The sequence below is a fragment of the Salvelinus namaycush genome, chromosome 30 (assembly GCF_016432855.1).
Source record: "Salvelinus namaycush isolate Seneca chromosome 30, SaNama_1.0, whole genome shotgun sequence".
NCBI lineage: Eukaryota > Metazoa > Chordata > Actinopteri > Salmoniformes > Salmonidae > Salvelinus > Salvelinus namaycush.
The window spans coordinates 17,808,573-17,831,278 of NC_052336.1; the positions used below are offsets into that span (position 1 = coordinate 17,808,573).

At 42.5% G+C, this 22,706-nt stretch overlaps 1 protein-coding gene across 1 annotated transcript; it reads left to right on the plus strand.

Moving 5' to 3' along the window:
• The first annotated feature begins 3,750 nt into the window (after window positions 1-3,750).
• On the plus strand, window positions 3,751-21,158 carry LOC120025173 (inositol 1,4,5-triphosphate receptor associated 1-like). Its single transcript, XM_038969626.1, has 23 exons — window positions 3,751-3,865; window positions 4,161-4,320; window positions 4,717-4,981; window positions 10,116-10,328; window positions 12,423-12,541; window positions 12,759-12,820; window positions 13,674-13,847; window positions 14,388-14,465; window positions 14,584-14,630; window positions 14,729-14,785; window positions 15,051-15,548; window positions 15,787-15,865; window positions 16,434-16,536; window positions 16,642-16,672; window positions 17,482-17,622; window positions 17,720-17,851; window positions 18,512-18,665; window positions 18,764-18,813; window positions 18,988-19,140; window positions 19,273-19,337; window positions 20,169-20,288; window positions 20,570-20,710; window positions 20,834-21,158. The coding sequence occupies exons 4-23, from the start codon at window positions 10,257-10,259 to the stop codon at window positions 21,078-21,080; spliced, it is 2,523 nt and encodes an 840-aa protein (XP_038825554.1). The 5' UTR covers window positions 3,751-3,865; window positions 4,161-4,320; window positions 4,717-4,981; window positions 10,116-10,256; the 3' UTR covers window positions 21,081-21,158.
• Window positions 21,159-22,706: the final 1,548 nt, after the last annotated feature.

A 22,706-nucleotide genomic window follows, 5' to 3' on the forward strand; every position in this document is an offset into this window, starting at 1 on the left:
GTAGTGTCCCCTGTTTCTCATACTGTCTCTTACGGTCTTATGGTCTATTAATGACCTGTAAAAAAGCGTATAACCTCAGATAATCCATGACATTTGAGAAGCTTATCATGAGAGCTTTTTTAGTCTGTGTGCCTCTGTATGTAGAGAACAGAGGATGCAGATGTGTACATGTGCATGAGTATGTATGTGCGTGTATGTCTGTGTTTATTTTAGGTGCTCAGTAGGAGCTACCCACCCACCCTTCATTTCTTGAGGTTATGTGACTGCTTGGAACACTGTTTACACCCTAAACCGTGTCCTAGACTCCAATCTGGTGGGGGATGGAGGAATGATAGTTTGAGTTATAAGGTGTTTTGATCAAACACACACGTCCAAACTCTACCCTTCCCTGGTCAGACCTCTGCCCCCACAGAATGATCACAGAGAGAAAAAAAAGCAACTTGGCGCTCACAGGCAGAGTACGAGCTCAGAGTTGGAGCTCAGAGTTGGAGTGTAATTCAGGAGATGTGATCAGTCAGGGCTGAGTGGAGTGGAGCGGCAGCCTTAGAGAAGAGCTGTACACATACACAGCAGCAGCCCAGAGAGGCACACAGAGCCTTCTCCTTAAATGGTCAAAGCTCCCAGGAGTGAAAGAGAGGCTGGTGCTAGAAAAAAAGACGGGGAAAGGAAAAGAGACAGCCAGGGATAGCTAGGTTTTCTGTGAAAAAATCTGGGAATTACAGTTTGACTGAGGGAAGGTTCTGTCGGGTGTTTTATGTGGAGTTTATGTGGAGCTAAGCAGTGAAGGTGGTATCTCTCACAGGAGGTTACAGGTACAGCTATTGATCTATTCTCTGCTCTGTGGACAGGTAGACATGATGTATTGTACGCACGTTTTATTTGTTTAGAGATTAGAGAGTCTGCAGCTGCATGCTATGCACGTTATCATTAGTATCTGTGGCTATGTGCATCGAGTTGACAGCCATGTTAAACATTTGCGCTGTTCATCAGCACTTTGGGGTTAAGTTGGAATATGCATATCTCTGCTGAGGGTTTACAGGCTGTCACTTATTGGGAAGATAGCAATAGTTTGCTAAGGGAGAACAATAATTACAAGACTTGGTTGGAAGTTGCACATACTGGGATTCTATGCATGACCAGCAGATGCTAATGATTTATTTGTTTTATTGCGATACTGTATATAGCCATGATCGCCTAAATGGCATTGGTGTTTTGAACAAGCTCACTTGCCTCCCCCTCTGTCTCTTCCCATCCATCTCTCATCTTTCTCACACTCCCTCCATATCCTGTTATCTGGGATGGTGGCTGTGTAACCACCACTTCCTCTGCCGGTTCTGTACTCCCTGTGCTTTACACAACCAAATTTTAAACAAATCTGGCAACAGGCAGAGGGCTTACGTAACAGGGGAGAAGGGGGCCGGGGCGAACGCTCTGCTCAGCTCACTTTATCATGAGGGAGCAGCGAGGCCAGCCCTCTGCCTTGCCGTGAGGTAACTCTGTGGCCCTCAGGGACCTGCCTGCTAAAGGGGACAGGCTGGAGGTTCCCAAAAATAGCTCTGATCAGGAGAGAGAGAGGCTGAGAGGCCCTGTGTGTCCAGTGGACAGAGCCTTGCAGGCGTGGATGTACTCCCGGTCCAGGCAGGAAATAATCAGATTCAATTACACTGCAATATTCATCTCATTGTCTCTATGTTTAGACTCCTGCAGCTCAGCTTGGCCCCCTCGACTCTGTTTGCTTTGAAATTGACTCTCACTGTGGACTCCCAGAAACTATCTCAGCCCAGGACATTGCTTCTAAATTGCAGTGTTGCACTGTAAAAAAACAAAAAACAACACCCACAAATCTAGTTGTTTCAATAAATTGTTATTAAGTAACTGGTTCCACAATATTTTTTGTTTACTCAACTTTTCGGTCCAAGTGTTACTTGAACAACAACAAAACATTGTTGGTCCAAACTTAGCTCTAACTTGAGAAAACTTTGATCAACTTGATCAACTTGAAATGATGTGTGCTCAACTTTCCCATATGCTCATTCAACTAAAAATTATTATTTGGGCATCTTACCTTAAAAAAAGCTATATAACTAGTTACACACAGAGTGCTGTTACCATACAGTACAATGTTTTCAACTTACATATTTGACACATGTTGACATACATGATTGCATTGTGTATGTTCATTTATACGGTAATTGTTGTTCAACATGTTCTCACCTGGGATTTAAACTCACAACCTCTTGGTTCAAGGCATTCTGATCTTCCTGCTACACCACCCAAATAATCATTTATAGTTGAACATATGAGACAATTTAAGCAAACATTTTTTTAAGTTGACTGACTTTTTGCCTACGTTTTCTAATGTTGGAGCTAAGTTTGGGCCAACACATGTTTTTAAGTTCAGGTAACGCTTTGACCGAAAAGTTGAGTAAACCAAACAAAAAAGCTGTGGAACCAGTTACTTAATAATATTTAGTTGAAACATTTACAGTGTGTCAAAACCTTTGCAATGTTGCACAGCCACAGCACAGCAGTCTTTCTGGACTGCCTTTATTTGTCACTGTGTGACTGTTCTTTAGATTATTGTTTTATCAGTATCTTAACTATGTTTGAAAGTGTTCTCTCTATGTCATCTCCTTCATCATGTGCAGATATAGAAGTGTGTAGGAGTAAATACGCAGGCTTGATGAGGAGGAGACCTCCGGTACTGAACCTGACCTCACACTAATGAAAATAGCAGCATTCTCTGATGTTTGACAATGCACTAGAGATTTATAACAGCTTGTTATGAACTTTTATGACAAATCCTTTGTCTGTTTATTGTGTATGTTAGACAGGAGATCCGGGTGCATTTTGTGTTGTCTATGAGTGGTTCATCACAGCTCCAGTTGTAGAAAGTTGGCCTATCTGGACATTGTGTTTTGTGAAGGCCATAACAGGACAGTGATTTAATTTGGTCAGTGTTGGGTCTTGTTTTTCTTATCAGAGAATGGCACACGGTTCTCCTGGCTCATTGGCTCAATGTGATTATGGAAAATAAAAGGCCATGTCCTTACAAAGGGGTCAATCAACTCCAGTTATATATAAGTATTTCAAACTGAAAATAAATAGTTTTTCAAGGTTTTGTTCTAGCTCACATTTGCTGGTCCTGGGTGTGGACAATGTGCTTTTTAACTCTATAAAAACAATTAGACAATAAGAACATAAGTACTTTCATCTTGCTGAGGCCTGGTCTAAATATCCCTCTTGTTCCTAGAAGAACGCTAAACAGTCTACTTCCTCCCTTGTGAGGGATGGGTCTATTAGCCTCATGTTCCCAGCATCCTCTAGCCACGTTAGCCATGTTTGTCATGACATTTACCAGCATACACTGTTACTGTACTGTGTCTGGACTCAGGACTCCGGAAGCCATTCCTCAATGAAATGTGCACTCTGGATTACTTATGAGCAAAGATAAGAGGGTGAATGTGTTATGTTCTACAGCTTATTGTTTTTTCCTTCTGCTTACTGAATACTGAACACATAACACTGAATCCCTCATTGCCGGCATGTCAGAAAAATCCATTGATGCATTCTCTCTCTCTATTTTTTCTTTTTTTAATGTCAAAATCGGCTAGATCTGATACGGCTAACAGCCCCATGAAACACTAAACATAGGTAGGGACTAGGAGATGATGAGTGTGGATGACACAGCATAGTTCATGAATGGATTAATGGAATATGTTGTTTTCTCTCTGTCAGAGCTGTGACGATTCAGAGCCTCCCTGCACTGATGACAACAAACCAAGCCAAGTCCAATGTCCTGACTTAGTCCCAGACCAAAAGCACAAAAGTACCAGCAGTGATGGTCCTGCACCTGCATTTTTAGGTAATAGATCCACTGTCATCTTCAAATCAAAATCCAATATATTCGTCACATACACAGTTTACAGCAGGCATAATAGGTGCAGCGAAATGCTCATGTGCACCTCACATTTCTTCCACTTCCTTTTGGCAGGTCATACAGTGCTACCATTCATTTGCCTGTCATTTCTGTTCCTATCTCCTGTCCATCTGCTTGTTTAATGTGTTTTGTTTTCACACGTCTGCTACTCTGCCTACACCATGTTGTTAGTGTGACTGGGACCTCCCTGTCTGACCGTGTTGGTTCCTCCCTCTCGTAGGTTCCATCCCAGTGTCAGAGACACAAACGCCCCCAGTGTCTCCATCACAAGTCTTCATCCAGTACGAGTGTGCACCTCCTCTTACCGTCCCACCGAAAACACCCCCTCAGTCTGCCTGTGTCAGTCACGCTGCCGCTCACACTGAGGAGAATGTAGCAGGGTTCGTGTTTATATTCTCTCTCTTTTACAGGAAGAGGATATTGCATGTGTTTAGATTAACATCCCCCCACACTGAAGAGCTAGGCTAAGGTGAGACTGTGCAGGGATGCCAGTGTTTACATGGTCACACACCAGCGCCCCAATAATATACAAGGGCACTCAGTCTGTTCCTAGGAGGAAGCGGGAACTGTCAGAAGATTGCATAAAGTTTGTTAGGAAAGGCCCACCTGTCTGGATATAAAATGAGGAGGTGGTGGTATTTCACAGAGCAGGAAGCAGTGGAAGTTATCACAAATATTCAAGCTGATATACGGGTTATAATTGTGTTTGATATGATTTTGGAGAGATTTAACTGTTGATTATGGATAAAGAACAGTGTGTTGATGTGTTTGATCAGTCTCAGATCGGAGGATCCCAGTTGCCGTGACTACTGTCAGTCAGAGGCCCGCGACTGTGGGAGTGGCCAAGCATTGCCGCCTGGAGACTGTGGGAGAAGTCAGCCATCAAACCCAGGAGACAGTGCTGGTAGTAAAGCCTCTGAACCAGAAGATCGTGGGAGGAGCAACGCATTACAACCAACAGATATTGGGTGTGATCTAGAGCATTGTGGGAGTTTCCATTCTCGAGATCTACCGACTGTTTTAATAACAGGCTCAGATAAGGTAAGTTAGGACTGAATACTTTTCAATGATATCTTTAATGAGGATAGCCTCTTTTATGATTAAATACTCGAGTGATTCCCAAATCATTGTGGTTAAAAAATAACACTCACACACTATTCTAAATGGGCAGAGACAGAAACATAAGCAAGTTATTTTACCCATTTAAGGTGTACACATCCTTCCAAGGCCATGGTTTCCTACACAAACACCCCCTCCCATACCCAGGAACAGAGTGAGTGGTGCTTGTCTGCTGGCTGTGGGGGGCACGGGTTGGCTGATGGTTAGAGAGGCAGGGCAGGATGGGGGGGGGGGGGGGGCTGGGCGGGGTTAGAATGGTGCAGGGGGTCCTGTAGTGAGCCCTGGCAAAGACCATTAGGCTCAGAGAGGGAGACTCCAGTTAGAATGTGACCTCCGTCACCCCGACAGAGCTCTGACTGATGGCATGTCTGATTTGGATGATTTTGGCTCTGCTGTATGACATTTTCCCAGAGTATTATTTCCATAGGCATGTTGAAATGGATAGGATAAATACTTGTATTTGTTTCCCCTTTAGAATCAGATTGTGATTGTGTGGTTAGATATGCTCGTTTTCGTGTAAATAAGGTAGTTCAAGATAACCTTGCTCTATGACGATTTAATTGCAACCCTTCTAACCTTTCATCCTCCATTGTGCTACCTCGCTGTCTCCACGTTTGATTTGCCTGTCGTAGATGTTTAGATTCGTTACAAGACAACGGTATCTTGTTTTTCTTTGTTCATTCTCAGAATTAAATATATCTAACTTTAATAGCTGGAAGAATGCGTTCCTCTGGGATTCCCGTTCTCCCAGATTAACTTGGCTCATCCACCCCCGCCTCTGGGGAGAGAAAGCACTTGTTTATGCACTGTTCTGGAAGCTCCAGGACTTGTTAGTCAGGTCTAACACTAGAGAGAAGCAGCTGACATGTCTGTGTGATGGTTTGTCTGATACCTTATTACAGTAATATGCCGCTAGAGAGTTGTGCTGCATCTGGAATATTGCAATGATAATTCATTGCATCATAACCAAGTTATTTGAGAGAAGGGCGATTCCATTGTGACGCTGAGACTCTCTCTTTCACTTTAAAATGTTTACAGGCCCAATGCAGCCGTTTCTACCTCAATATCAAATCATTTCTTCATAACAATTAAGTACCTTACTAACCACGTTTCCATCCAACCATTTCATGCGGATGAGTTACCTAACACATGAAAAAAAGTCACAACCGGGCTGATGGAAACATAAAATGCCGGTACAATTTTATAAATGCCGACAAACAATTTGTTCGTTTGACATGGTGAGATCTTTTTGTGTGGGTAAAATTAATTATCGGAAAAATGGTGGTGGAAATGTATGAGCAAATATTGATATAATAACCATCATATCGAAGTAAACTTGGAGTCAAGTGATGATATGTTGTGTGGTCCTCCCACTACGACTCGGGAAAGCATGCAGTTTATTAAGCTACAGATTAAATAAGTTATGAGGAACTTCACAGGGTGATTAATGTGCAAGGTGATGAGTTTGATGCTCCTTTCCAATAAATATTGAGGGTCTTATTCTGGTTTCATAATGATCGATGCTTGGCTGCCATTTGACAAATACAAATAATAACGCTCTTATCCGTAATAATCTCATAATGTAGGTAGCCTACACAGCACTGTATCTGCAAGGTGTTGGTTAAACCACATGTGCAAAAGTCTTTTTTATGTGCACTACGTCATTGTGCACAGCCTTTTATCCGCAAAAAGTCTGTTTGATGGAAACACATCTCTGCTGGAAAATGGGCATATTGTTTTATGCAGATTTTTGATAATTCGCATGAAAATCTGTCGCACATTGGATGGAAACCTAGCTACTGTGATTCTTTTCATTCAAAATGGTCAAAAAGAAAACAAAAAGCAAAAAACAGCTTCTTAGCAAGAGCAATTTCTCAAGCAAGAATTTTGCTAGGACATTCTGGGAGTTGTCTGAGTGGGTAGGGGAAAACTGAAAACTAGCTGTCATTGGCAGAGAGGTTTGGAACTCTCTTTCTTATTGGTCTAATATTAACACATTTACAGCCTAGTGATGTAGGCCAAAACTCCATCCCACCAAAACAGGCTGAAAGTACAGACAGTCTTTTCAAACAGCTCTTACACTGAAAGAGTATTATTATCATTTTCATAATTTCACAGTATTAGGCCAACCTCATAGTGTGGAAATATATATCAAAACACAGAAAATTGACTTTTTGACTGCACTGAGCCTTTAACAAACCGTACCCCTATACACAGAAATCTACTTTTAACAATTGCCACTGAAAATGTTACTAAAACACATTTACTAGATGAACAGTGCAGATGCAAAGTTCGGTAACAGAATGACAGTAAAATCTCCATTATTTTTTTAATTGACCACATTTTCCAAAAACTCACAAATAATTCAAAGATGTCTGCAGAAAGAATGGGGTGTTAGCTATGATATGGCACCTTGAGTTTGAAAAAGATCGAAACGGAACAAAAATAAAAACGCAACATGCAACAATTTCAAAGATTTTACTGAATTACAGTTCATAAAAGAAAATCAGTCAATTGAAATAAATTCATTAGGCTCTAATCCAGTGTTTCCCAACCCTGACCCTCAAAAATACACATGTTTATTGTAACTCTGGACAAGCACACCTGATTCAACTTGTCAACTAATCATCAAGCCCTCAGTGAGTTGAATAAGGTGTGTTTGTCAAGGGCTACAACGAAACTGTGTGCTGTTGGGGGTACTGAAGGACAAGGGTTGGGAAACACTGCTCTAATCTATGGATTTAAAATGTCTGGGAATACAGATATGTATCTGTCATCACAGATACCTTAAAAAAAAGTCATGGTACCTCTTTGCATTCAAATTGCCGTCGATAAAATGCAATTGTGTTTGTTGCCCGTAGCGTATGCCTGCCCATACAATAACCCCACCGCCACCATGGGACACTCTGTTCAGCAAACCGCTCGCCCACACGACGCCATACACGCTGTCTGCCATCTGCTCGGTACAGTTGAAACCGGGATTCATCCGTGAAGAGCACACTTCTTCAGTGTGCCAGTGGCCATTGAAGGTGAGCATTTGCCCGCTGAAGTCGGATACGATGCCGAACTGCAGTCAGGTCAACAGCCTGGTGAGGACAACACACGCAGATGAACTTCCCTGAGACGGTTTCTGACAGTTTGTGCAGAAATTCTTCGGTTATACAAACCCACAATTTCTTCAGCTGTCCGGGTGGCTGCTCTCAGACAATCCCACAGGTGAAGAAGCCAGATGTGGAAGTCCTGGACTGGCATGTGGTCTGCGGTTGTGAGGCCGGTTGGATGTACTACCAAATTCTCTAAAACAACGTTAGAGGTGGCTTATGGTAGAGAAATTAACATGAAATTCTCTAGCAACAGCTCTGGTGGACATTCCTGCAGTCAGCATGTATCTTTTTGCATGCTCCCTCAAAACTTGAGACATCTGTGGCATTGTGTTGTGTGACAAAACTGCACATGTATTGTCCTCAGCACAAGGTACACCTGTGTAATGATCATGCTGTTTAATCAGCTTCTTGATATGCCACATCTGTCAGGTGGATGAATTATCTTGGCAAAGGAGAAATGCTCACTAACAGGGATGTAAACACATTTGTGCACAACATTTGAGAGAAATAAAAATGTTGTATGTATGGAACATTTCTGGGATCTTTTATTTCATGAAACATGGGACCAACACTTTACCTGTTACGTTTATATTTTTGTTCAGTATATTTTGGTGGATCAACACCCGGTAATGGATCAACACCCGGTAGTAGAATGATGGTAACAGAAATCACATCATGGGTGCTTAATCTGGACTATACAGAAATGCAATTATGAATGTAATTTATATTCATGGTGATACATCCTGAATAGGTGCACAAAGGTAGAAAAATGTAATATCCTCCTTTGCATGTTTTGGTATTATTCTACACACTGGCTATTATTGGTCCAGACCGGACCAAATCTGTACCAGTCATAGACGTCTATGTTTCACAAGTTTGGACATCGTACAGCACAGTACAGTAGAGTAGAATTCAGTATAGTATAGTACAGTACAGTAAAGAAAATACAAATAGAGTAAAGTATAGTTCAGTACAGTAGAGCACAGTACAGTACAGTAAAGAAAAGTACAGTAGAGTCCAGTCCATTACAATGTACTCTACTGTGCTCTACTGTACTGTACTGTGCTGTACTGCAACTGTGGTTTGTGACTACTATGATTGGTAACAGAGTGATTGAAAAATCTGCAACATAATGACTGCAATAGAATTCGTCACAATGGAAAATCATTTTAATCACTTAATAATTCTTAAACAACATTTTTATCAGTAGAAACACTATAACCAATTGCTAGGACTACCTTTACTTGTTATTTCTGTGAAATTTCATTATCCTCCCTCATAAGGGAGAGAAATGAGAAACTATCTTATAGATATGTGGGTTTTTGGTAACAGAATGACAAGACACTAGGCAATATTTCTTAAATTTACAGAAGGAAAATCATTTCTCCAAAACGAAATATAAGTGTTGATATTAGTTAGCAGGGGTCTTTACATCAACATCATTGGGGTTTGATGTATTTCTGAAACCTTTTAAGACTTTTTCTGGTAGGTGTTTTCTAAGACCCCTTTTCCATCTGTTTATCCACAAATCAAATACATTACTTATGCCACATTTTTAGAATTGAAAATGATTGAAAAATCTATGCCTTCATGTCCCAAAAATATAGACTTAGCTTTCATTTGACATCAAATGTGATATGCTCCTATAAACTTCACATGTTGGTCCTTTTACATGGAGATGACCAGAATACTATTTACATACTTTGAATGTATGTCTACAAGGCCCTTTCCTTATGATATCATAGGTTTTGTCATCCAACATCAAAGTTCAAACAGACATAGCCACCAGTTGGCACACCCATTCATAGGCAAATGTTCTATACACGTATCCTATTCGAGGAAGTGTCATGCTTCTTTGTGGTTTCCCTTATAGTTAGAAGCTATCAGAGGCTGTGTATTCTCAGTTGTGCCTGTGTGACTTCCTGCTTGCATGCATATAATTCTGGTTCCAGGAAGGAGGGGGCCACGAGTTGTACTGCTTTCCCTGGGTTCAGACTGAACAGCAGTTGGAGGAATCCCCTACCCAACCCACTCCAGCTGAGAGCCCCTTTTTTTTTCCCCTGACACGACCCCGTGCCCCACAGCCCCCCGTAATGCCAGTCCTCCCTGAAGAAGAGGAGGATTCCCCTGAGGAGCTCGACAGTTCCTCCAGCTCACCCAGCACAGTGAGTACCTATCCATTACGTTAAACCTTCACTCTAAAGTTGTGGTATGTTGCACTCAGAGCTATACATGGCACTAGGTCATTAATACTGAACCTGGAACCTAAGGTTCAGTGTTGGCAAGCTATACGGATTTGCAATGAATATGTGAGCAACAATAGCATATGAGCAATATGAGCATTAGGCTTCACTCATATCTATGCTCATAGTGTTGCTCACATATTCATTGCTAATACATGTTAGTGTGTTATGGATGTGTGTATCTTTAGTACCAATGACTCCCTGCTTTTCACACACTTCTATTTTTGACTCAGGAACAAAGCTTTGCTCAGCAATGAAAATATGTAATTAATCCAAGCAAAATCATGAGCAGGATGTTCTTTCCTCTTCTGTCCAGATCACAAACTTTTTTCCAGCGCCTCTTATTACCCTGTTTTTTGTGTTGATGAGGTAATTTGCACTGCGCTGGTGGTCAAGACAGGTTAGCACAGTGTGTCCAGACCCCTCTAGATCTTGGCTCTACTCTGAAGACTGAACTGTCTCTCGTTGTTTTGTTCTGTCACCTGTTCAGATCCTGTGTGACTCCCTACCCTAATGTTAATTTAGTTGAGTAGACTTGTACAGAGCAGTGGATAGATTGGATGTTTTATGAGTCTCTGAATGTGGCTTTGCCTAGTCCAGTACGTCTCCCAGAAAACATGCCATTGAAACTCTTTGAGACAAAAAGTAGAGGCTTTCTGAAAGCTGCCTGTGTACAGTCAGGAGCTATATACAGCTGTTTGGTTTACACTGTAGAGACACAACAGATTTGTGTTGAGCGGATGGCTGCCTCACCAGAACCACTGAGTTACTCCTCCTAGGAGTACACTGTCATCCGTTCCAGTCAGTCATAACCACGGCCTAGATAAGACTTCACTGAGGTATGCAATGAGCCTCTGTAATCTAACCTGGGGGTATGGCAACCGTATAAAATGATCCTCCTTTATTAAACCATAGCCCTGACCTTTCAGCAGTTTTAGACTGTTATAGGGATATCATTTATTAGCATTTTCTTCCAGGACAAAGGTCTCAGTGAAGTATAATTTAATGCCTCCCTGTTTATTTGCATACTTTTCTCTCAGGATAGAACTAGATACTAGGATATAAATAAAAAATGAATGGCCTTTAATGTTGGAAATATACTTAACATGGTTGACTTAGTTACAGATCACATGGTTCAAGTGAGTGTTCATTCTGTCCTTCCACTCTCCTGGGATGCTGAGGTCCAGTGAGTTCAGGGTGTTTAGTCCAGAGGGACGTCTAGAGTTTCTGATGTTCAGGGGTTCAGGCTGTTGACATTGTGCTGCTGAGCTAAAAATGCTGCTGCTGGAAACCAGGGACCACCTGCTAGTCAACAGAGCTAAGTGCCTCACTGAAATACCCACCGATAACAGAGGACCACAAGTTTATTTCTTTTTCCCTTAAAAGTGCTTTGAAATGGTTGTGCCTTGAAGTTGAAGTGTCTTTTTCCCCCTGCTGATTCCACCACGTTCCCCATACAGTCCCAGCCATGGTCAACATCAGGGAGGGTCTAGAGAGACATTAAGGTGTATGTTTGGCTCTGTCTTCACATTAATATCAACATTAAAAGTTTACGAAAACAGGAAGTCTCCAGTTTGGGGAACCAAGTCACCAAACATCTCTGTGAAAGTGTGTACACAAGATTTTATAGATGTGTACATAAGCAGGAAGGTTAAAGGGTCGAGCATGAGAAAGTTTTGATGCCTTTGCAGTGACACAAGCCATTTGGTGACATGTTTACTCAAATGTCTCTGTAATCTTTGTTTTGCATGATTTAATGTTTCGAAAGATTTAAATGAAAATGTCCCCCAATTTACGTCATTGCAGTAACAATATCCATATCTATGAATTTGCCTTCTATTTGAGAGACAATATTAGATTGTCTATGGCAGGATCCCATTTCTGTTATCCCGGTCCCTCAAAAGTCCACTCAAAACCTTTTTCATGCAGTCTAGTTCTGGTCTTGCTGCATAACTAAAGTTACACCTCTCCTAACTTATTTTAAACCTTTTGTTTTTCACATATTTTTCTATCTAGTATACACCAGTTGAAAGTAGAGCAGTTACCGTGGCGATGCCTGCTCCCACCATTGTCTTCCCAAAGCAAGCGACTGTGACCGTGGTCCAAGCAGACGGTCGCCCTCTGGAACAGACCAGGTACATGTGTTATTTCATCTTGAGAACAGGACTGTTCATATCAAGATGGATTGAGAGCAAACCACCTCTTGAAAAATTATCCACTTTAACCAAGCCAGCATTGAGATATTTCTAGAAAATAAAATCCATCCTTCTTCAAGTGTTTAGAGTAAATGTAAATATAGACTGTGTCGTAAGAACATGGCGTCTGTTAATTTGAAACGTTTCTCTTTCCCAGACCACACAGTCCCAGACCTCGCTTGTCCCGAAACTCCCTGGCAGGACCCATCACTACAGTCGGTGGGTACAGTCAAATACTTAAAGGCTAAATATAGCCTCATTGTAACGGCATTCAGAGGAAGAAGGTGAGGACCAAGGTGCAGTGTGATACGTGTTTATATTATTTATTCGAAACTGAACACTAAATACAAAATAACAAAAGGAATAACCGGAACAGTTCTGATAGGTGCAACAAACACTAAACAGAAAATAACCACCCAAAACTAACAGTGGGAAAACAGGCTACCTAAATATGGTTCTCAATCAGAGACAACGATAGACAGCTGCCTCTGATTGGGAACCATACCAGGCCAAACACATAGAAATAGAAAACATAGACATACAAACATAGAATGCCCACCCACATCACACCCTGACCAAATAAAAAATAGAAACATACAAAGCAATCTACGGTCAGGGCGTGACACTCATGTTAACAAAACGTATAAGTCCATTGTTTTTCTTCATAACATTGTATGGCTAATTTAATTCCATCTATTGAAATGTATAAGTTTGGTCATCAGTGTCTGACAGCATACAGAACTGGGGCCCTTTGTCCTTAGAAAATCAGAGCCAAAGCTCTCAGCACCGGGATGCTTCTGCTTTGATTACTATTGATGTTGGCTTGTTGCTCTGTGCTGAGCTCAGAGAGAAGACTATTGGTTGTTGCCATTTGTCTCTTATTGTCTATGTTTGTATTTTAATTTCTACTCTGGTGTGTGTGTGTGTGTGTGTGTGTGTGTGTGTGTGTGTGTGTGTGTGTGTGTGTGTGTGTGTGTGTGTGTGTGTGTGTGTGTGTGTGTGTGTGTGTGTGTGTGTGTGTGTGTGTGTGTGTGTGTGTGTGTGTGTGTGTGTACATGTGTATCCTTCTCAGACAGTACAGGCAATGTGATAGACCTGGTGAAAGACCATCTGCCTGAGCTGCAGCTCTCGGAGGAGGACCGTCAGAAGAACCTGGTGCTACTGCAGGAGGCCAAGAAAGTCAGCGACCGCTTCCTGAGCCGCAGGGGCCGAAAGTCCACCTGCAGCCTCTCTGAATCCCCCACAGGTGAGAGACACTCATTGGTTTACAGACTGGTATACAAGTGAAACAGGGAAAAATAAAAGTACTTTATGGTAAGTCTTACTGTACAGTATACAATGTACAGTATGTAAGTATTAAGCTATTCAGATTAAGACCACTATTTACACAGAAGAGATTTAATCATCTGGTGGATTGTAGATTTGGTTGAACAATATTTTGACTCTTAACGCTGGTTATGAAATGCAATGAGCAGCCAACAAACCCTCAGGTCTGCTAGCTGAATTTAGTAAGTGAGTCATTGTAATTGCTGTATGTTTCTATCTTGACTTCCGGAGTTATCTGAACATCACGTACGTGCCCTTATGCCTTCGTCTTGCAGCATTCTGAATGCACGCCAGATAAGTCCAGTCTTCCATCACGTAACAGACTACAGTAGCAGATATCAAATGAAGTCCCAATACCTATAGTTTTTATGTTGCGTTGTTATCTGGAATGCGATGCTGATGCAGTATACTGTACTTTCATTGTCCAAACATAAAACACATGTGTATGTTTTATCCACAGGTCTTTCTCCTAACCACACACCATCCTCCTCACCTGTGCCGTCCAGAAGCAGCTCTCTTATCACAGCCCCTCAAATAGGTACGTCCATCTTTCTGTCTGTTAGAGAATATTCACTCTCTTTGCTGGAGAGCATGAAAATCCTTGCATAAAAATACATTTAATTATACAGCTTTTTTTGTAAACCTTTTTCTTTCAGCTGTAGCCACAGAGGTGAACTATGCCCCCTCGTCGCCTGTCAGCCTGGTAAGACCAATTGGAATTATATTTGTCTGATGCACTCAGTAATGGTGTTTTAACAGTATGTTGATTGATGTGTGTTGTTTTGTGTTCCTCTCTGGCAGCGATTGGAGGTTCTGTCTGCGAGGGAGCAGGCTGATACCAGTACACCGGAGCATGAGGTAGCATAGCACTCTCACCACCACTCTCATTCTCAAGTGGCACCCAGGAACAGTTAGTCATACATGAAAATGCAATACGTAGTTAGTAAAACCCTCATGAGTTTACACTCCAGAATAGCTATGCTCATAGCTATGTTGGATACAATAATTCATTTAAGGTAGAAAATTGTAAATGTTGACATTCTTGCGCCCCCTCTCCACGAAAATCCAATTAGTTTCTCCTGAATTTACAGTGTTTAAAGAATTGTGATATTGCTGTTTTTAGAGCACCAGGAGGTTGGTGGACTGGAAGCCCAATGAGAAGCGTAAGGTGTCCTCAGGCACCCTGGCTCCTCGCTACTCTGTTCCCCCACCCCCCAGGGAGCCCAGTGGGGGCCAGAAGGAGAACTTTGACCCCCGGGTAACAGCTAAGAATTGCCCAGCACCAGTACTAGTCAATAAGCCAGAGGAGGTTCTGGCCCGAGCCCCCAACCAGGCCCCTGCCACTGGGGTGGCCAAGCCTGTCCCTCGGCCCCCCACTCAGCAGGCCCCCTGCACAGCAGAGATCAAGACCATCGGGGCCTTTCCTCCCCTAATGAGAGCTGTGTCCTGGGACACTGTTGGAACTCTCAACGCCAGAAATGGGGCACCAAGTCTCCCCTCTACAAACGAGGAAACCTTCTCCTTTCAAGACAAGACCCGGGATGCCCTGCTCATGTCCTCTGGGTACAAGGACTTCCCTGTACAGCCTGTCAACGTGCAGAAGCTGTCCAAAATAAGAGAGGTACGATGGGAGCCTTTTAACTACCGGGGCTCATCCCTTGAGTTTCACCTGATAGCATTAATGTGACATTTATTGCATGTTTTGGGGGATTTAAGAGCCTTTTGGTAAATGCTAAAATCATGAGAGAGAATGTTTTGTTCTTGTAATGTTTTGGTCTCGTAAACATCTTTGTACGACACAGTTATTACAACATGAAAGCTCTTAAAAATCTAAATTTGCACTGTTCTTCTGTATACAGGAGCACAAGCTGATGCGGAACCAAAGCATTGTGGGGTCAAAGTTGGCAGACTTGAGTGAAACAGCTGAACAGGAAAGAGGTACTGGGTTTCCCCGTGTCTGACCTGGAGAGGAGACAGTGCTGTGTGTAGTGCTGTGTAACAGACCATTGGAGTGGACAGTAGACTTTTATCTAGTGAGGGGGAAAGGAGTCAAGGCTCCCAGCTACGTCACAGGATGCGAGTCCTTACTGACCCCGAGAGATTTTCTGTTCTAAGTTTGGCACAGAGCTGCAATTTATTGGCAACCTGAAATGTTATTTTAAGTTTGCACCAGCAGATGGTGTGAGTGAGAGAACCCGGTCAGCTAATATTGAAAAGACATCAGTGAAATAGTTTGTGATCCAAGAAGATTGCAGTACAATGTTGTTCAGAAGTAGGTTGATTATCAAAATAGTAATCTGATTATTTAAATAAATTAGGTTTTCCCATTGAGACCAGATAGCCACGTTGTAACTATCTAAGTGTGTGTGTGTGTGTGTGTGTGTGTGTGTGTGTGTGTGTGTGTGTGTGTGTGTGTGTGTGTGTGTGTGTGTGTGTGTGTGTGTGTGTGTGTGTGTGTGTGTGTGTGTGTGTGTGTGGCCAGGTCCCTCTCTTCTGCCCCCTGCAGGGTCTCCTACTGATGAGGAGGCTAAAGAGAAGTCAGATGCCATGCCCAACATCTCAGACATCATGCTGAGGAAACTCAAACTGCACAGAGGGCTACCAGGCTGGTGGGTATCACAGTATTTAGACTGACAGGGAATGACCTTTTACCATATATTTTGGTCTTTCTACTTACATACTGAACCTATATTTCCTCTCTTATTATATTGTAGTGCACCTCCACTCACGGAAAAAGAAGTTGAGGTGAGTATCTACTCTGGAGAGGGTATTATACAGTAGTAACCAGTTTTATAGTGCATGTTCTCCCTCTGTCTGTGGCCTCATGAATGTAATGTACAGGAAGCCCCTAGTCTCTACCAATGATTGAGACTAATGGGAGCCTCAATTTCCTGTCTCTAAGGAGAAAATGCAAACATGGCTGTGTTGTTTGAGTGCAGAGCACTTGGACTAGGCTTTAGCCCCGCCTGCCCAGACGCCTGTCCCTCCCAGGGGGATACATGTTGTGCACTAGGACAGTCGAGGTCACCGATTTCCTCTCAACACTTGCCTTAGTACTCTGGGACGATGTTTGGAATGCTGCAGCAGAGACCCTTTGATCATGACAGCATGACACCAGGAGTTCATCTGTCAGCTTCGCTGCACGTTATAGGCTCATCTCAGGCCTGGTAGCAAGCAGCACTGTCAACACACTGGCTAGTTGCTGGGTAGCCAACTAGCCAGTGATAGCTGGGTAGCCAGCTGGTGTAGTTCTACATGGTAGCTGGGTAGCCAGCTGGTGTAGTTGTGCTTTACATTAGCACATACTGTACATTGCTAGCATAACAGTTATGTTATGTTAACATGTTATCAAGGATCTTCAGTGTTCCATGTGTTTATTCAGTCCCATACTGTATTCATGTTTTCTTGGGCAGCCCAATAATTGACCTGACCCCTCTGATCTACTTTGTGTGGTGGTCCAGTGCGTTGGCGTGTCTCAGTCCTTAATAATGGTATCTAATGTGTCCCTGGTGACCGTTTCATGAACATTAAACACAGTCATATCCTCCCCACAGAACGCGTTTGTTCAACTTTCGCTGGCATTCCGGAATGACAACTACACTCTGGAGACACGGCTCAAACAGGCGGAGCGGGAGCGGACCCTGACCGAGGAAAACACGGAGAAGGAACTAGAAGAATTCAAAGGCTCTCTGAAGGTCAGCCTTTAGTAGGCCATGATAACACAGGATATGAAATTTGTTGATTCACTTTCATTTATCAAGGCCCTTTGTTTTGTTGCTGTTGCCTCCTCAGTGCACGGCACCACAGTGGAGTAACATGGAGCAGCGGGAGTCCTACCAGTGCCTCATAGAGACAGTAGCAGTACTGCACCGTCTGGCCACCAGGCTCTCCAGCAGAGCTGAGATGGTTGGAGCAGTCAGACAGGTACTGGAACCCAGGCATAGGATAGGATAGGATGGGCCCTCCACAGAGTACCTTAATGATTCGAGGAAACCCCTGAATGAGAGAAGAAAACATTGAGTGAAAGTGAAAACACTTTTCCATGCTCCACTGTCATGAGAATTTTATTTTTTCAAATAAGATATGTTTGTGAAAGATTTAGCCTGTTATGCTTCCCTCAGGTTATCGTTCACACCAAAGCCAACTCCAATAAATGACTAGGGAAGGACTCAGGGATATGTCCGTTGTGATTTATAGACTAACATCATTGCTGCTGTACGAGACCTGACCCCAGACCTGACCCCAGACCTGACATGATGATGGCTTTCCACAGTGTTGGAGTCCCTCTCAAAATGATATTCTCTCCCTCTCTCTCTGCTGTGACTGTATGGTTAACTCTCCAGCCCATAGACAGTAATGACACTCCTGTTGCTGCACTCTTAGAACAAAAGGTGCTATCTAGAACCTAAAAGGGTTCTTTGTCTGTCCCTATAGGAGAACAGTTTAAAGAACCCTTTTAGGTTCCAGGTAGAACCCTTTTGGGTTCCAAGTAAAACCCTTTCCACAGAGGGTTTTACATGGAACCCAAAAGGGTTCTCCTATGGGGACAGCCGAAGAACCCTTTTGGAACCCTGTGTGTGACAGGAGAAACGTATGAACAAGGCCACAGAGGTGATGATGCAGTATGTGGAGAATCTGAAGAGGACCTATGAGAAGGACCACGCTGAGCTGATGGAGTTCAAGAAGCTGGCCAACCAGAACTCTAGTCGCTGCTATGGAGGATCCATAGACACTGGAGGTACACCTGCACAAACCCTTTATCTCCAGTGCATGAAGGGCAAGTTGTTGCAAAATGTGGATTGACTTAAACTACGTTCTCCTGTGTTCTTTGGTTAGATGATGGAGTCCCACGGCCATCCAGGTCCATGTCCCTGACCCTGGGAAAGGTTGGTGCTGTAGTGTTGAACAGAGTGTTTCCACTGGGTTTGACTGGTTATATCAGGGTGACACTTTTTAAGGATAATCCCCCCCAACTGAACTCTCAACTGAACTCTCCCTCTCTTTTCTTCTCCCCTCTTTCTCTCACCCTCTCTCTCTCCCTTCCAATTGTTCCTTATCAGGCTTTGCCCAGGCGGAGGGTCAGTGTTGCGGTGGTCCCCAAATTTAACCTCCTGAACATCCCTGGTCAGACCCCGGTCATGGCAGGTCCCGGCCCCAGCGTTGCCATGGGACCCAGCCCCCAACTCACCATGGGCCAAGCACTTCCTGTCCTGGTATGTTTCTACCCAATCACAGGCTTCTCAGCCTGTCAACCTGACCACATCATTAAGTGGTAAACTTAAATAGACAGGATATTATCAGTCTGCTTCTTCGACATGCATGTTGTTTGATCTTGTTAATTACAGTGTGAAGCCAACAGTATGAAAAGCAACTTTCCCACTGATACTACACAGCCAGCTATAGCTGGAAGGTATGTTCCTCCATCCTCTGTCATAATGTTCGCCTAATGCATACCCATGAATATACTGTACATACTGTTCTCAGCACAATCTATCTCCTTGCCTGTATTGCCTGGTTCCCAAGATCAGTTCACAGCACCGTGAAACAATTGGCGATGCGGGGCCTTAATATATATACATCCTTATCAGAAGACATCTTGTGCTGTTTCAGAATCTTTGCCTTGTGTACTTGACCTTCAGGAAGTAGCTTGATTAATCATTGCCATCCGGATACCAGGGGCCATATACAGCAGATAACTGCACAACCCTTATGCAACTCCTAGATTGTCTATGCACCCAAAATAACTGTGCAACATTCCATAAAAACCCAACTGCAACTGGCTGATGGGATATTCTGAGATGTAATCTAAACATTTGGGCTGGGGAGCTTGACAAAAGCCAGGCCAGAGACTCCATCCCTGGCTTAGTAATAAGGGGAGTCTGAGAGAGAGAGCATTCAAGTGGTGTGCTGTCTTAGTTTGCCCCATGCCAAAATCTCAGGATCTCTCAGAGCGAGAGAGACAATAACAATTGTATCAAGTGTCTGCTCAGTAAAAGCCAGGGACGTTTTAAGAGTCCCCATGTACACATTTTTCCTTTGTACTTTTGGTTTTTACGCAAGCTTGCCTGGCAGTGATGGTGCCATCCACGCACGTTGCCATTCAACTGCGTTCCAGCCTGTCCATTAACACAAGGCCACAGTGTTATGATGGAAAGCCTAATGACCATGATGCACTCCTCTCTCTCATCATAATATCTGTTGGTAAAATGTTCTGTGTTCTTTCCGCAATGAAACAATGCAGTGGAAAGAGTGTGGCAGAGCAGGAAGCTGAGCCATCTGCCCCAGCCAAGCCCTCCATCAACCTAGAGGAGATCAGATCAGAGATCAAGGCAAAGATCGAGGAGGAGGCCTACAATAAAGGGTGAGGCCCTTTTCTATGTACCCGCTCACCCTGACCACCCACACACATACCCACAGTCACACACCATGTGCACGCTGACAGAAGAGTGGCTGTACTGACATAATAGTGTCAGTACATAATAGTATGAAGAATCAACATAATATTACAGTACATTCAGTACAGTCAGCATTGCAATAGTGAAGTAGTTTATATGTAATGTGCCCCTGCTGCCTTATGATACTTCCTCTATGTTCAGCGTATGTGCCTTTAATGAGAAAACAAGTGTAATGTTCCAAATACAGCTACCAAGAGGGACTGAAGAGAAGTAAAGAAGTCAAAGAGGTGGAGGAGGAGGAGGAGGAGGAGGAGGAGGAGAAGGTAGAGAAAAATCCAGAAAAGAAGGATGAAAGAAAAGAAGTCAGCAGAAAAGAAAAGTTCAACAGGTAATTTTCACTTCATGTAGATCAATTGAAAATAAATGATGATGTAGTTATACTAGCCACTGTATAATGACTGGGTGTATAGCTTGAATTGTTCTGAATCCCCTCTCAATTTTGCCTTTACAGTAAGGTTGAAGAGGTCCTAGTTGTCCTTGACCGGCTTTGCCCCAAGATTTTCCGCCGTAACCGACTTCTCTGGATTGTTTTGACATTGTTCCTGATCACGTTCCTGGCCGTCAGTGTTTTCACATACTTTAGTGATCGCTATAACAACCATGGAGACATGTCGGCAGAAAAAGCCATGGTTCAGGGCAAGAAGAAGATCTTTGGACTGAATGTAGGAGTACAGCCAAAGAATCCCACTCCAGAATAACAAAGAGCCTGTCTCATACTTCTCTCAGTCCATAGACTCTTTTTTCCATGATACATCAAGAGCTGAACTTGAATATAGGCTTTTGAAGATCTAGGGTTTGGGGGGGGGGGGGGGGGGGGATGTATCTTTGGGAGCATTTATTTAGTTTTTTATTGGTTTCAGAGGGTAAGCCTTCAAATGATCATAAACTTTATCAAGGCATATTGATGTTGTGTTAGGAAAGCCGCCTCAATGTTTCTGATGGTGATGTATGATTGTTGCTTAGGGGGCCAAGTATAATAGTGTGATGAAATATGTTCTTATCTACAGTGAGATCCAGGACTTCGGATTTGAAATGATACAATGACTATTAGGTGAAAATGCAGACTGTCAGCTTTAATATGAGGGCCTTTCCATCCATATCAGGTGAACTGTTTAGAAAATACAGCGCTTTCTGTATGTAGTCCCCCCATTTCAGGGAGCCAAAAGTATTTGAACAAATTCACTTATATGTGTATTAAAGAAGTTCAAAATGTAATATTTGCCTTTTGACTCTACTAAGCTGTTGGATGCATTCCCAGTTTGTTTTGGTTGTGAATGGTAAATAATGTATTGTATCATGGAGTTGTAAATAAGAATATCCTCTTTTTCTGAACACTTCTACTTTAATGTGGATGCTACCATGATTACGGATAATCCTGAATGACACAATGAACAGAATGAACAGGGAGGGTTAGCATTTTGGAGGGGAATGAATCATTATTCCCGATTCATTCATAATTATCATGGTAGCATCCACATGAATTTAAATAGGGCTTAGAAACATGTTCTATTCTTATTTACAATAAAAGTGACTCCAAAATACACAATACATTATTTACCATTCATTTCTCTTTGGCGCAAAATAATCTGACACACAAACTGCAAATGCATTCAACAAGTTTGTATTCACAAGCTTGATGTAATCATTGTGTGCTATGAATATGGGACCATATACTACACTTTTGGCTACTTTAATACACATAGAAGTGAATTGGTACAAATAGTTTTGGTTCCCTAAAATGGGGGGACCTTGCACAAAAAGTCCTGTAATTTTTTAAACGATTCACCCGATATGGATGAAAATACCCTCAAACTAAAGCTGACAGTTTGCACTTTATAGTCTTTATCATTTCAAATCCAAAGTTTTGAAGTACAGAGCCCCAAAAATATATATATTTGTCATTGTCCAAATACTTTTGGACCTCACTGTATATATTCACAATGTATTGTTATTATTCCTTGTCCTATTCTGAATGTCATCCTGGAGGACTGAATGTGGCCCCTTGGGTGAAGATGGATGATTCCTGATGAGTTCCCTAAGACAAATGTCACAGTAGACATTAGACTAATGTACATTAATCTACCACTCTGTTACTTTTATGTTCATTCTCTCAGGTCCAGTAAGCGGACATCCCCTGAAGAGATTTACAGAGATATTTAAAGAGATATGTTTTTTAATTTTTTGAAAATATTTAGTAAAATATCTATATTTGTTGTATTTAAGCAGATACTTTTTGGGAAAATCTATAATACAAGCACATTCCAAAGTAGTTCCTCAAGTGCAATATTTAGCAGCTGATGGTTCTTGTTTGTATTTGTTGTTAC